The 12143-nt window shown below is 43.0% G+C and overlaps 2 protein-coding genes across 2 annotated transcripts; one reads left to right on the top strand and one right to left on the bottom strand.

The window, feature by feature from the left end:
- Window positions 1-1140: 1140 nt before the first annotated feature.
- Window positions 1141-4471, bottom strand: rdh14b (retinol dehydrogenase 14b). Its single transcript, XM_040161492.2, has 2 exons — window positions 3356-4471; window positions 1141-2922 (listed from the first exon to the last, which is right to left on the bottom strand). The coding sequence occupies exons 1-2, from the start codon at window positions 3707-3709 to the stop codon at window positions 2305-2307; spliced, it is 972 nt and encodes a 323-aa protein (XP_040017426.1). The 5' UTR covers window positions 3710-4471; the 3' UTR covers window positions 1141-2304.
- Window positions 4472-4584: 113 nt separating this feature from the next.
- Window positions 4585-12112, top strand: LOC120808520 (interleukin-31 receptor subunit alpha). The gene is made up of 16 exons (XM_040161489.2): window positions 4585-4862; window positions 5827-6096; window positions 6193-6322; window positions 6406-6581; window positions 6667-6779; window positions 7253-7276; window positions 7408-7564; window positions 7662-7744; window positions 7837-8050; window positions 8192-8356; window positions 8481-8582; window positions 8657-8797; window positions 8894-9034; window positions 9863-9944; window positions 10111-10192; window positions 10576-12112. The coding sequence occupies exons 1-16, from the start codon at window positions 4805-4807 to the stop codon at window positions 10972-10974; spliced, it is 2337 nt and encodes a 778-aa protein (XP_040017423.2). The 5' UTR covers window positions 4585-4804; the 3' UTR covers window positions 10975-12112.
- Window positions 12113-12143: the final 31 nt, after the last annotated feature.

Genomic DNA, 12143 nt, shown 5'->3' with positions numbered 1-12143 from the left:
ATTTTCAGTGGAGAAAATAACAAGGATACCACGTAATATGAAACTAAAAGATATCTATTGGGGGGAGGGGGAGGGGTGTCATGTGGCATGCGCTCACTCACAAACTTTGGCCCGCAGGATGATGTTTAATTACTATCACCGCTTTTTTAGTGGCAGAAAGGACTTCCACAGTTTCTCCGTTTCAATTAAATTTGAATATTTGATGAATAGACTATGAATAAATAATAATGCTGTTTTACTTACAAGCTTGTGATAGATCATTTTCATCACGACGACTTTCCTTAATTAAATGTGCAGGATCCAAGGGATGGACATAATATTGAGCTATTCTGCATAATGAATACTTTTGGTATATTTTGATGGAAAAATACAATCGCGGACATGTATTTGTCATATAATTACTTTTATAACCATTTACAACAATGGGATCAAATAATGAAGAAGAACCATCCATTTCATTATCATTTAAAAGCATGATTGAGGTGGAAATGGCGTTGTATTCATACTCATGAATGTGAATATCACAGTGTTTCTTGTGTCTTTGGTGCAGAGAGGACGCGCATGTGAGATCTTCCCACAGGAGGGAGTCATGGTGCAGCAGCACCCGACTGATTCACATCATCAAACCTTACCGTTGAGTTTGTGAGGCACAGCAGAAAGCAGACACTTCAAACACATCAGCACGGGGGAAACTAGCGTAACAGCTCCCCCCTCAACCCTATACTTCTTTTTACATCGCATAATGAATGCTAAAGCATGCACAAATTTAAAATGATTGTGCGAAAAGTGGACAAGGAAAGGAGGTTTTGCAACGCACAACAAATAATGTGACGTCTCACTTGAGAAGGTGACGGCGCAGCTTGGCTTTGATGGATGCCGTGAGGAGATGAGTTTGATCTACTTCTGATCTGGCTGGCGCACATCATTCTGCAGAATTTTCTTGAATGTAATTATAAATTAATTATTTATTTTACAGTTTAAAGGACCGAGGTCTGCAAGAAAACACAAATTTCTTGCCCATGTTTGTAGGTAACAAGGAGTTTTACATGTATTCATGTTCACAATGAAGACTTCATACAGGGTTAGTTATTGTAGAACAAGAAAATTAATTGAGAAATGATTTCACACAGCAATGCATCACCATTTTTACATGTTTTTATTCAAAGCTTTAAATATATTTTCTTCTCAAACCCACACAAATGTACATGCTTCTAGGGCTGCAACAATGAATCGATAAAATTCGATTATTGAAAGCGTTGGCAAGGAGTTGGTAACTACTGTGTAAAAGACTGCACGTGCGTGACACGTGAGAGCCCTGAAAGTGTTCACTGTTTATGTGTTTTGTGTTGTTGACAGGAAATACGAGCCAAGAGATTGTTCTGTTATTCCTCAAATGTCACATGTTCACGAATGGAATTCTCATCAATGCGTGAAAAACATCAAGCAGATTGCAGGACCGTAAGTACGCAGGGATCTGGGACTCCCTATTTTAATTCAACATGTTATTTGCCTGCACCTCCTCCCGCCTACCAGCAGCCAGCCAACACATCTGGTGGATTGTGGTGAAAGTGACTCTCTCCAGAAAAGGAAAAAAAAGAACCGATACATCGGAAACCCATTCAATACTTTGATTCTCCACTTCGAATCGATTCTCCCAACTTGACACCTGACAGATGCAACCTTAGACACCTTTCTGCAGGTCAACTCCATCTGTACTCAATTCAATCAGAAAGACTGAATAAAAGGATAATTGAAAGTTAGCACTATAGCACTTGGTTGTTTTTTAGCTGTACTTCATTTACTTAACTTGCACTACAATGATGGTAATTATTTAATGAATAAGCTTCAAGTGAACATGGGGGTGTTTTTGTGTTTGTGAGGGAGACTGTGAGTGTAGAATAGAGAACAAGTTCTGACGTTAAAACAAATCCTGTTACATTTTCTGATTTGTATTTTTTGTTTATTTTTTTTTATAAATGATTATGTTCAAGGAGCAATCTGTACTTTCTGAAGTATTTTTGCAATGTGAATTTGCAGTTCTGTTTTAGAATAAAGGGTTGTAAATTAAAGCTTTTTAATGCTGTTTTTTTAATCTGATTCATCGGTTAATCGAAGAAATAATCGACCGATTAATTGATTATCAAAATAATCGTTAGTTGCAGCCCTACATACTTTGTTGCCACAATAGGTCAATTTACAAAGGTGGTGGCTTGAAGTTTCTCACAAGTCATCTCAGAGCAGCGTCTGGGGCCACTTTATTTCTTTCTACCAAGAAAACACGCACTCCACATTACAGCAACACGCTCAATCAGCGAGTCCAACCATCCGGCTGCTCAGGTCCCACAGCCTCTTGGCTGCTTCCTCATCCGTAGCTTTGGCCATCAGCTCCTCCTCTTCACAGTTAGCGAAGCACTTCCCGGACACTCCCTCCACCTCGGGGGAGCAGGCCAGATAGAGCGGGGTCTGGGCCCCCTCCAACGGACTCTTGAAAAAGACCCGCGAGGCGAGGTAGAACAGCGGCTTCGCCAGGAGCGGGATTTGAACGTGCCTGCCCAGGCTGGTCCTCACGATGCCCGGGGTGAGAGCGTTGACCGTGACCGCCGTGCCCTGCAGCTCGCGAGCCAGTTGCAGCGTGAACAGCAAGTTGGCCAACTTGCTCTGACTGTAGCAGAAGGCCTTGTCGTATTTGGCTTCGCTGTTCAGGTCGTCGAAGTTGATGCTGCCGTACTTGTAGAGCTTGGAGGACACGACGACGATGCGGCTGGGAGCAGAGGCCTTCAGGAGGTCCAGCAGGAGGTGGGTGAGGAGGAAGTGGCCCAGGTGATTCACACCCAGCTGCATTTCGAAACCCTCCTCTGTCTTTGTGTAGGGACACTGGTAGACTCCCGCGTTGTTGATGAGCACATCGATCCTGGACTCCTCCTGGTCAAAGACATTTTGGATGTTTTAATCTCCTGAATTATATCTTGTTATTTCTAGGTTCCAGTTATGTGTAGTTAGTTTGTGTGCGTGTGTGTGTGTATATATATCGGAGTTTATAAAGAGGACTGGAAGTTCTACAATGAAAGGCACTCTGAATATTTGACGGGGTATGTGAGTTAAGATGATAGGAGGTTTGCTATGGAAAAAAATGCTTTAATAGTAACATATCTCCCATTGAAAGAGCTGAAGAGCTATTTTGATAATTTAATACAATATTTGATGGTTCGTTGTTTTTAAATGTTGGGGGGACAACATTTAAAAACAAGCTGACAAGCTGGGGGACCAACGAGTATATGAGTATTATGATTGAATGGGTGATCGATGGTTTTGAGGGTCAGTACCGAAGTCCAGCCCGTCCATCCTCCCAACATACCGCTTTGATCTCCTCGCAGAACGCCCGGACCGATTTGAGCGAAGCGAGGTCCAGGTGCTTGACGACCACCTCCCCCTGCTCCGGCCCGGCTTGTTTCCTGAGGTCCTCGGCCGCCTCTTCGGCGCCCCGCCGGTCCCGACAGGCCATGATGACCCGGGCGCGGAGCTTCAGCAGCTCCCCGGCCAGGGCCTTCCCTATGCCGCAGTTGGCCCCGGTCACGATGACCGTCTTCCCCCGCATGGCGTCGGCTGGGTAGCGCAGGAGCTGCGCGGCTTTCTGTCGTGGGAACAAACGGCGCATGAGCAGCAGGACACCTCCGCCGACAACAGCGGCTACGAGCACCGCGGCGGACATGGAGGCACTGGCCGGTGGGCCGCGCTGTAGGGCGCGTGACCCGGATGTCTGCTCGAAAGCTACGCGATGACCCCGGAAGTGCTCCACAAACGTACGCGTTTGATAAACACTGGATTTTTATTCCGGGGCATTTTTTCTCAAAGTGCGTGGCACTTTCTAACCTAAAAATAAAGTCTGCTATTATCAAGAAATTTAAATTATTATACATCGAAATGCTATTTCTAAGCCAGGTCAGTTTAGCAATGTGTACATCCAGCACGTTGCAGTCTGCGTTATGTCCATTGAACACTAGAGGGCGCTATATGAGCAAAAGCAAGACAGCACAGTAGTCGAATGAGCTGATTTACTCAACCAAGCCCCTTCTGAGATACGGCGTACTGCTTGTTGAATTATAAAGTAAGCACCGCTTTCTGGTGACATGGTCATATGCTGTTTTTTTCACTCACAGAATGCATACAATGCAATACAATCCACTTTCCTCTAAGCCACTAAAGACCTGCACATGTGGACTGGAAGGGTCAGAGGCCCCCTGCTGATAGAGGTCCTGATTACTGATTAAGGACTACAAATACATTAGATTCTTATATTGTTACTTAGGTGACTTGCTATGTGACTCTTATCATGTGATTTTTGTGGAGAGGGCCAGTCTTCTTATTGGCTTTGCACGCATTGAATCTGTCATGCTTTTTAAGTTATTGCATCTACTTTTTAAGATCATTATGCTGTATAGTTTATCAGTAGCGTGTGATTCATAACTGAGCTATAGCAGAGTATTTTTGTTGTCTAACTTTCACGTGTCTTGGGTGAGAACAGGAATATGCTATGAGAAGTCTCAGAGTTTTTGGACCAGTTGGTTCACTTCCTCCTGGCTTGCCGTGTTTCCAGTTGGGTAATACCTCCCGTTTTTGTCAGAGGTTGCTTAAGTTCCTGTTACTTGGTAGTTAAAATACAAAGTGAAGAATAGGTTGCTGGCGCTGTAGAAGGTCACATTCCGACACAATGAAGGCGATTTTAATCACTTAATCTTGGGCAAATTATTATCTCCCGGTTTGAATAGTATTTTAAAATGCTGTTTTTGTTTTTCCTGGCAATGGGATGAAGGAGATGTCAATACTTCTAGCTTTATTTGTCCTGGCTCCCTCCATTTGTAAAGGTAAGAAAACCTCAACAATGTTTTTTTGTCGGTTCTGTGATTAATGGGAACTGATTTTGGTTTGGATGGTTTTGGTTTCACAACGTAATGTTCACTAAGCCTGACATGGGTTCATCAGCACAAGTTTGGGAATTTTGCTAGAAACTAGTTGTCTTAAGTCATGTAATCAAATTAGTTTCATCCAATCAGCATTCTATAGCATTATTATTGTGATTATTATTTACAGTTACAGAGGGGCCCCGGAGTCTTGGAATAAAAACTGTACATTTGTAATTTTCCGAGGAAAATTGTTTAATATTCAATCTGCAATACAATTTATTTGACGGTAGTACTTTGCAGATTCAGATTGGTTCAAATAAGCTAATTCCCTGGTCCAAAACAAATAAACATACAGCTGTGAAGTCAAACAATATGGTGCCTGATACGTGATAAAGCAGATGATTTTAACTTACCATGGGCACTTCTTTAATATGATTAATAAGAATCACACAATGCCAAGCTTTATGTAATACAAAAGCCCAATTCCTCCTTCAAATGGAACGCTTTTCACCTGCCACCGCGACGGAGAAAGGAATGAGTCACCAGGGTTAGTGACCAACCATCTATTCCCACTTCTTGTTTGATTAAAAAGCGATCGTGTGGATTTAGAGAACTTTCTGCACTTTATTGTTTCATTGATATACGTTTCTAATACCACAAGGAAAGCCCTTAAGAAAATATGCAATCAAAAGAGAACTGATTGATCGTGGGAACAATGAATGAAAGAAACTGGGGAGGAAGCCAGAGACAGTACAGTTCAATACACCTGGAAACAGGAAGACAAACCACCTTTTCCACCAGCATGGGTCACCTTCAGCTTAGTTCTCTCTCTGCAAGACCAACAACCAAGTGTATTTCTTAAAGGGTCAAACTACAATACATTTGCATTCTGACATATTAATATTACATTACCAATTTCCTGTAGCCCTGCATGAGAACACCTGCAATGTGGTCCTTAAAGATCAATACATCGAATGGGGATCCGATCTCGACGTGGTGTACCCGAGCTCATGTGTCCCTCGCAAAATCTTCTGGACCCTAAACAACAGACGCGTGGGGGAAAGCCAGTCGAGATCTGTCAACTCCACCCACGCTGTCCTGTCACTGAGGAACTTCACCCATCAGAGCGCGATACTGGAGTGGCACAGTGCCGATACCCTCCAAGTCCTCGGAGGCACCACTATCACAGCATACTGTAAGGATTGTATATATGCTTGATTTGGCTGTTGATGTTGCCGAAAAACATTAAATGCAATGCAATAACGTTGCTGATATGCTTTTTTTTCCACAGCAAAACCCGGCAAAATATCATGTATTTTGTATCGGAAAAATCAGTCAGACGAACTGTCGGCAAACCTCTTCAACTGCAGCTGGGAGGATCCGATTAAACCATCAGCGCAAATACACTACTCTGTACTCATGTGGGTGTTCGTCTTCATCCTTTTGTCCAAGAACTACTGCAGAGCCAGCTCTTCGTCTCACTGATCAAACGTGTGTTTTTCAGTGCCACTTCTTCCAACCCGTCCCCGAGTGAGGTCTGCGAATCTAAGTCTAAATACTGCATATGGACGATATCCAACGGAATGAGTCTACTTGATAGTGTGACTGTTACCGTGAGAGCTAAAGCTGCTGCTTGGGAAGCTTGCTCTGACCCACGTGCATTTTTCCCGGATCACATAAGTAAGTAACTTGTCATTGCATTTTTGAATAATATAATAATTATTATAGTTTTCTGCATTGAGCCGTCGTATCCATCTTCCTTCAGGGAAAATGATTCGTCCGAAATTAACCGTCACGCCCTTCCCCGATCACGTGTTGGTTGAGTGGCTCCGAGCAAGTTTCTCTAAAGAGTGTCGCTGTGAAGTCAGCTACGGCAAGGTCTGACCCCTTTTAATTCCCTCCATGCACTTAGTGTTCCTCACGATCCAACTGAGTACATTCAATTACAGTGATCACAAATCAGAGCACACATCAAATCATGTTCCATGTCGAAGTGTCCCTGAGCAAGACACCTAAGCCCTAATTGCTCGCCGGGCAAAGATGTAAAAGCCATGGGTTAAAAATGTAATGTAAGTCGCTTTGGATAAAAGCGTCTGCTAAATGACCTGTAATGTAATAACAAATCGACTAACTTTCATCTGTACATTTTGCCCCTCGATCAAGGAATAAGCAATGTATTACACAATAATCAGAATCGGTTCTCATGTCAGTTAATCTGCTACTGCTTGTGAGCTGTGTCAGTTTTAGTACAGTGACCAAATGTAAAACTGACCCATGTATCGGCCGTAACAGCAGAACAGCAGCTTTTTCGGGGATCCCCATGAACTAATTGATGCCATTTTATTTTCCAGGCTGATGGAGGACGTCTTACAGAGGTTAGAGAAACGTTTAGGTTTAAGATCCTTCTTGTGTTGTATAATAATGTACTCATCATCTGACCTTCGGGGACTTCTCAAAGATTTGAATGACTGTTTTTAACAAGAATCATTCTTTTTTTCTCCCCCAGTTGAGGCCCAATACGACTCCAGAGAGAAGTCACGGGAAGATGCAGATTGAAAAGTGGGATTCCTGCAGTAACTACACCTTTTCAGTCCGCTGTGCTTTACACGAGGCCCCCTGGAGCGACTGGAGCGACAAGAAGACCGTTTTGACCAAACTAAAAAGTTCAAAAAACTTCTTTACCGACAAATAACGTTAAAATATCTCATATCTCATCAAATATCTCAATTAATTAATTCCACGTAATGAAACGCTTCACAGAGAGAGATGTCAAACCGCTCCTGTGGAGAAAGTTGTCTGAACCAAATGAGGATGGAGTTAGAAAAGTTCGTGCCATGTGGACAGTAAGTAAGCCTTTAAAAATAATAAGCAGCTTTACAACTTATATTTCCTTACATTACTTATGGATCTTAAGTGCTTCAAACTGTTTATGCAGGAGATTGCTTCAACGTGCCCGGACATCTTCACCTCGATCAAAGCGGCTCCCATCCAGGAACGCGCGGTGGGAGCAGATCGTAAGGAGGCTTCATGCGGCAGCTCAACCTGTGACGTTTACGTGAACCAAGATGCGCACAGAATAATACTCGCAGTCCTCCGAGATGAAACCCTGCTCGTGGAGGATTCCGTTTATGTTCCCGCCATTGGAGAGAGTGAGTTATAAAGCTTTTAATTTTGTTTTTTCAAATAGCTAACCACAACTTATGCATCAAATGGCTTCTTCCTGATGGAACGACGCTTTGCCGCGATGCATCTTGGTGATTTTGTGTACTCGATCTCACTCGGGCGTGCAGGCCTCCCTCGAGTCACCAACATCCAGGCCGCAACGCTGGGAGGTGTTATTCTGGTCAGCTGGAACGCGCCAATCGAGCCCGTCGCTGCTTACATGGTCGACTGGACCCACGGTGGAGATCGATACTATTGGAAGGAGAGCAGACACACGAACACAACACTGTGCGGTAGGCTGGAGAACGGACACTTTGTGGTTGCGATATGTTTCCTTTCGTGTCTTTGAGGATGTCTGGTAGACCAGCTGACCAGGGCCAACAGAGCACATGAGGCCACTTTTCTCCTTCCTTGCAGACCTCCTGGACAAGCAGCCATACAACATCACAGTGACGCCCCTCTTTGTTGACAAGACGGGTCATGGCGCGCGAGCCCTTCAGATCTGCTCCAGAGCGGGAGGTGCGTGACTCACGATTTTTTTTGTTATGATTGTGACGACGGTTCGTGTATTTCATGTAGCGGGAACCCCACAGATCCGGGAAATGTAGCGATCCAGGTTGAAGCCAAGGACAAAAGTGCCCTTGTGAGGTGGACGGTGAGCTCCCGGGCGGCGTGCAGCGGCGCCGTTGTCAACTACACCGTCTTCTACAGTACACAGGAGGGACCTCAGCTCAGTAAGCACAACTCAGACTGGTGTGAAGGTGATGGATTTCCTCTCACTGGTTTCCGCTGTGACATTTTTGCGTTCTTTTTTTTCTTCATTCTTCCAGATATAACGGTAGATGAGACGGAGCAGTTCATCCTTTTGAAAGACCTGCATCGGGAAACGCAGTACAGCGTCCACGTGGAGGCCGCGGCGCTTACTGGAACCACCAGAAGCCGTGAGACGCTCTTTTACACCAAAAGGTTTGGTGAGTACTCTGTAATGCTAAAAACACACATTTCTATTTCTATGACCGCAGCTGCTGGATCTTATTTATTTCCCTTCAGGGGGCTTCAGTTTGTGGACCTTCATCAGTGGAATCTGTAGACAGGACGTTGCATGGAGGGACCAGCTAGAGGGTTGAGAGGCCAGCACTGCTAGAACAAGGGGCACAATGTGCAGCAATCCCTATTAAACACAGTGGGCACCCTCTGTTGGGTTGTGGTTTTAGTAGCACAGGCCAACACTGGCACCAACACGCCTCTGTGGAAGTGTCACAATGTTTGGCACGATGGCATCACTGCTGTGTAACGTGGGGCAATTTCCCGGCCAGGGGAAGTGTTCAAATGTGTTAACCTTCAAGGGTGGATTGTTTGTGCAAGTTTGGAAGAGCTTGGAGGCTATTGGTGTTTAGCTTATTTGGGTTTTAATGGTTTCATGTGAAACGCTTTGAATTGCCTTGTTGTTGAAATGTGCCATGCAAATACACTTGCATTGCCTTGCAAAAGATGAATTGCTCGTTTTGCATGCATGCTTTGGCATGTCAGGTACGGTGTGCTGTATATTCCCACAGCAGCTGCCTTCCTTTGAAGAGATACTACGCCAACCTGATTCAATGACACAGCCTCTGGCTTGCAAACAAAAGAGTGATATTTATCAGTAAATGGAAAACCACCTAGCACAATTCAATGCACCGGGATTTTGCTGCTGAATGTCGTGTCCTTTTGAACAACACATTGACACTGAGAAACGTGTTGTTCAGATGCCATCTGCAGCCACACACAGGTTCTCTTCATTTATTTATTCTTTTCCGTAGATCCGGAGCTCATCACAGTCGTCAGCGTCTCCGGAAGCATCGCTCTTCTCGCGTTATTGCTCAGTTCATGCATTGCTGTTCAGTGAGTTTCAACCTTCTATAGTCACTGACAATCACACAGATTGATTTCAAAAGAAAAAGCTCAACCAAGTAACAAAACAACTAACTTCACGAAAGAAATACAGAAAATAAGCATCCTACTATGACCGCCCAAATGGTTTCCTTATGCTGCCTTTAAATCTTTTTAGATGGAAGAAATTCATGAAGAAGCCGGTGCCAAATCCCGCCCTCAGTTCTGTGGTGTTTTGGCCAGCAGGAAGTCATCATGAGGTGAGCTCAGTGAGGAGAGAACTACAACCATATCGGAGTCAGTGAGACGGCTCAGTTCTTGCTCATTTGTGGTCCGGAGGGGGGAAATAGGAACATGTGGTAGTCATGAAAACAAATAGGTGTATAATCCAATATATTGAGTCCAAAAATAATGGAATCCAGCTTTGTGAGTACAAATAATCACATATTGTCAGTCTTGGGGTTGCTTGGTAAAAACACAAGTCACAGAAAGGGGACAATAATATATATTTGTGTTGTATATGAAATGTTTTCTTTCATTAAAATGTTATATACGATGTAATTCCCACCAAAGGAACAGCTCATTTGTCTGTGAGTAAAGGGGACAGCTGCTTAGATGAAATACTGTCATCATGTGTCCACAGGGAACGTGTCCCTTCCAGCCATTCAGCAATCCTTCAGAAAGCATCTGTGACGCGGTTTACACGAGCGAAGCCCAGTCCCCGTCCACGTCTTCGCTCGCTGCTCGCTGCGATAGTAACCCAGCAGGTGACCGGACGGAGGAACACGTCGACCCCCCCACGCCAACAGCGCCGGGCGACCCAGTGAAATCTATAGAGACACAGCATCCCTCTCCTCGGGAGGACTCAACGGGCCCGCTTCTTCCAGAGAACAGCCCGTATCGAAGACAGACTCCTGTGGAAAGCTCTGCCCCGAGGTCCAGTAAACAATGTAAGCGTGTTTCAGTGAAGGAGACGAGAAAAATAGCGCCGGTGACAGTTTACGTCACTTTGGACATGTTTGAACAGGGCCAGGATTGTTGAGGGGCATGAAAATCAAATCTCAACAAATCCTAAAATAAAAACATATTAAGCTCCAAATAAAGCAGACGTGTTGCAACTTTAGTGCAAAGACTTGACTAAGGCAATGTGTCCACTGTGGAATGAAAGTAAAGAAAATTGATTGTACTCTTATGTCACACTTGATAACCCGGGTGAAAAAATGCTATTCTTTGTGTAAATACAAGTATATTGTGCTACTGTCTATCATTTATGTAATATTTATGGCTGAATAATGTATATATCTAAATCAAGTCTTTGTTTTTCAAAAGTGACATAATTCACACCATTTTTTTTAACCATTTAGAACTTTTAATGTTGATAACCTTTATTTCATAAAGCCTTTGGAGCACACATTGTGTGGTGGAAATGATCACAAATATGTAGCCTACATGTACAGACTGTATAATGTAAAAATAAAAAGCACAGGTTTTTCCATTGATAGCTGGCCGAGGATTTCTGTGAACGGTGAGAATATTAATTTTTTAAAATTCCTAATTGTTAAAACATTTGTAAAGTGCTTGACAAAATGATGACGTGTTACTCATTGTAATCTTACAACTTGGCATCACATTTTAACAATGACATGAACTTTGCATGAGCTGCTTAATTTGATATTATTGTTTTTTCACAGTAAATTTTGAAACATGAATGATATAGTATAGTGTTTGTTGTATAAAATGGGGCACAGATGGCTTCAGAACTGCATTAAAGCTTTTTACAGACATGATCTAATGTATTATCACATATTGAAAGAATGTGTTACATTTGTTTAATAGGTGCAACTGTATAAATTACCAACAGACATTGTAACACGGAATACATATTCAGTAATAAGTTGGAAAACTGACTTTATTTTTATTGAATTTTCAATATAAGCAGTTTTTTTATTAACCAAACTGCATACATATTGTATTGTAAAACATTTGAGTGACAAAGGATGATATGTCTTGGGAGTATATTATACATTTATGAATGGGCAAACAATTAAATCATAACAAGAGTGTGCCACTGGGATTTAACATAATAATTGGCATAACAGTAGCTTACATGTTAAAAAGGATGAAGGGGATAGATGTATTCTTTATGACAACAAATAAATAAATATTGCGAGTACAGTTTACACATGCATACATGTATCTTTCTTCTCGTGT

Source organism: Gasterosteus aculeatus, chromosome 18 (genome assembly GCF_964276395.1).
Source record: "Gasterosteus aculeatus chromosome 18, fGasAcu3.hap1.1, whole genome shotgun sequence".
In the NCBI taxonomy this organism is placed as follows: domain Eukaryota; kingdom Metazoa; phylum Chordata; class Actinopteri; order Perciformes; family Gasterosteidae; genus Gasterosteus; species Gasterosteus aculeatus.
This window is presented reverse-complemented; position numbering and strand designations above follow the sequence as displayed.

Excerpts from the sequence above, each read along its gene's own strand:
- LOC120808520 (XM_040161489.2), top strand. The coding sequence starts at position 4,805 with ATGAAGGAGATGTCAATACTTCTAGCTTTATTTGTCCTGGCTCCCTCC. Across the intron at positions 8,583-8,656 it reads GATCTGCTCCAGAGCGGGAG|ATCCGGGAAATGTAGCGATC; the intron begins GTGCGTGACTCA and ends GGAACCCCACAG. Across the intron at positions 8,798-8,893 it reads ACAGGAGGGACCTCAGCTCA|ATATAACGGTAGATGAGACG; the intron begins GTAAGCACAACT and ends TCATTCTTCCAG.
- rdh14b (XM_040161492.2), bottom strand. The coding sequence starts at position 3,709 with ATGTCCGCCGCGGTGCTCGTAGCCGCTGTTGTCGGCGGAGGTGTCCTG. Across the intron at positions 2,923-3,355 it reads TCTGCGAGGAGATCAAAGCG|GAGGAGTCCAGGATCGATGT; the intron begins GTATGTTGGGAG and ends GTCTTTGACCAG.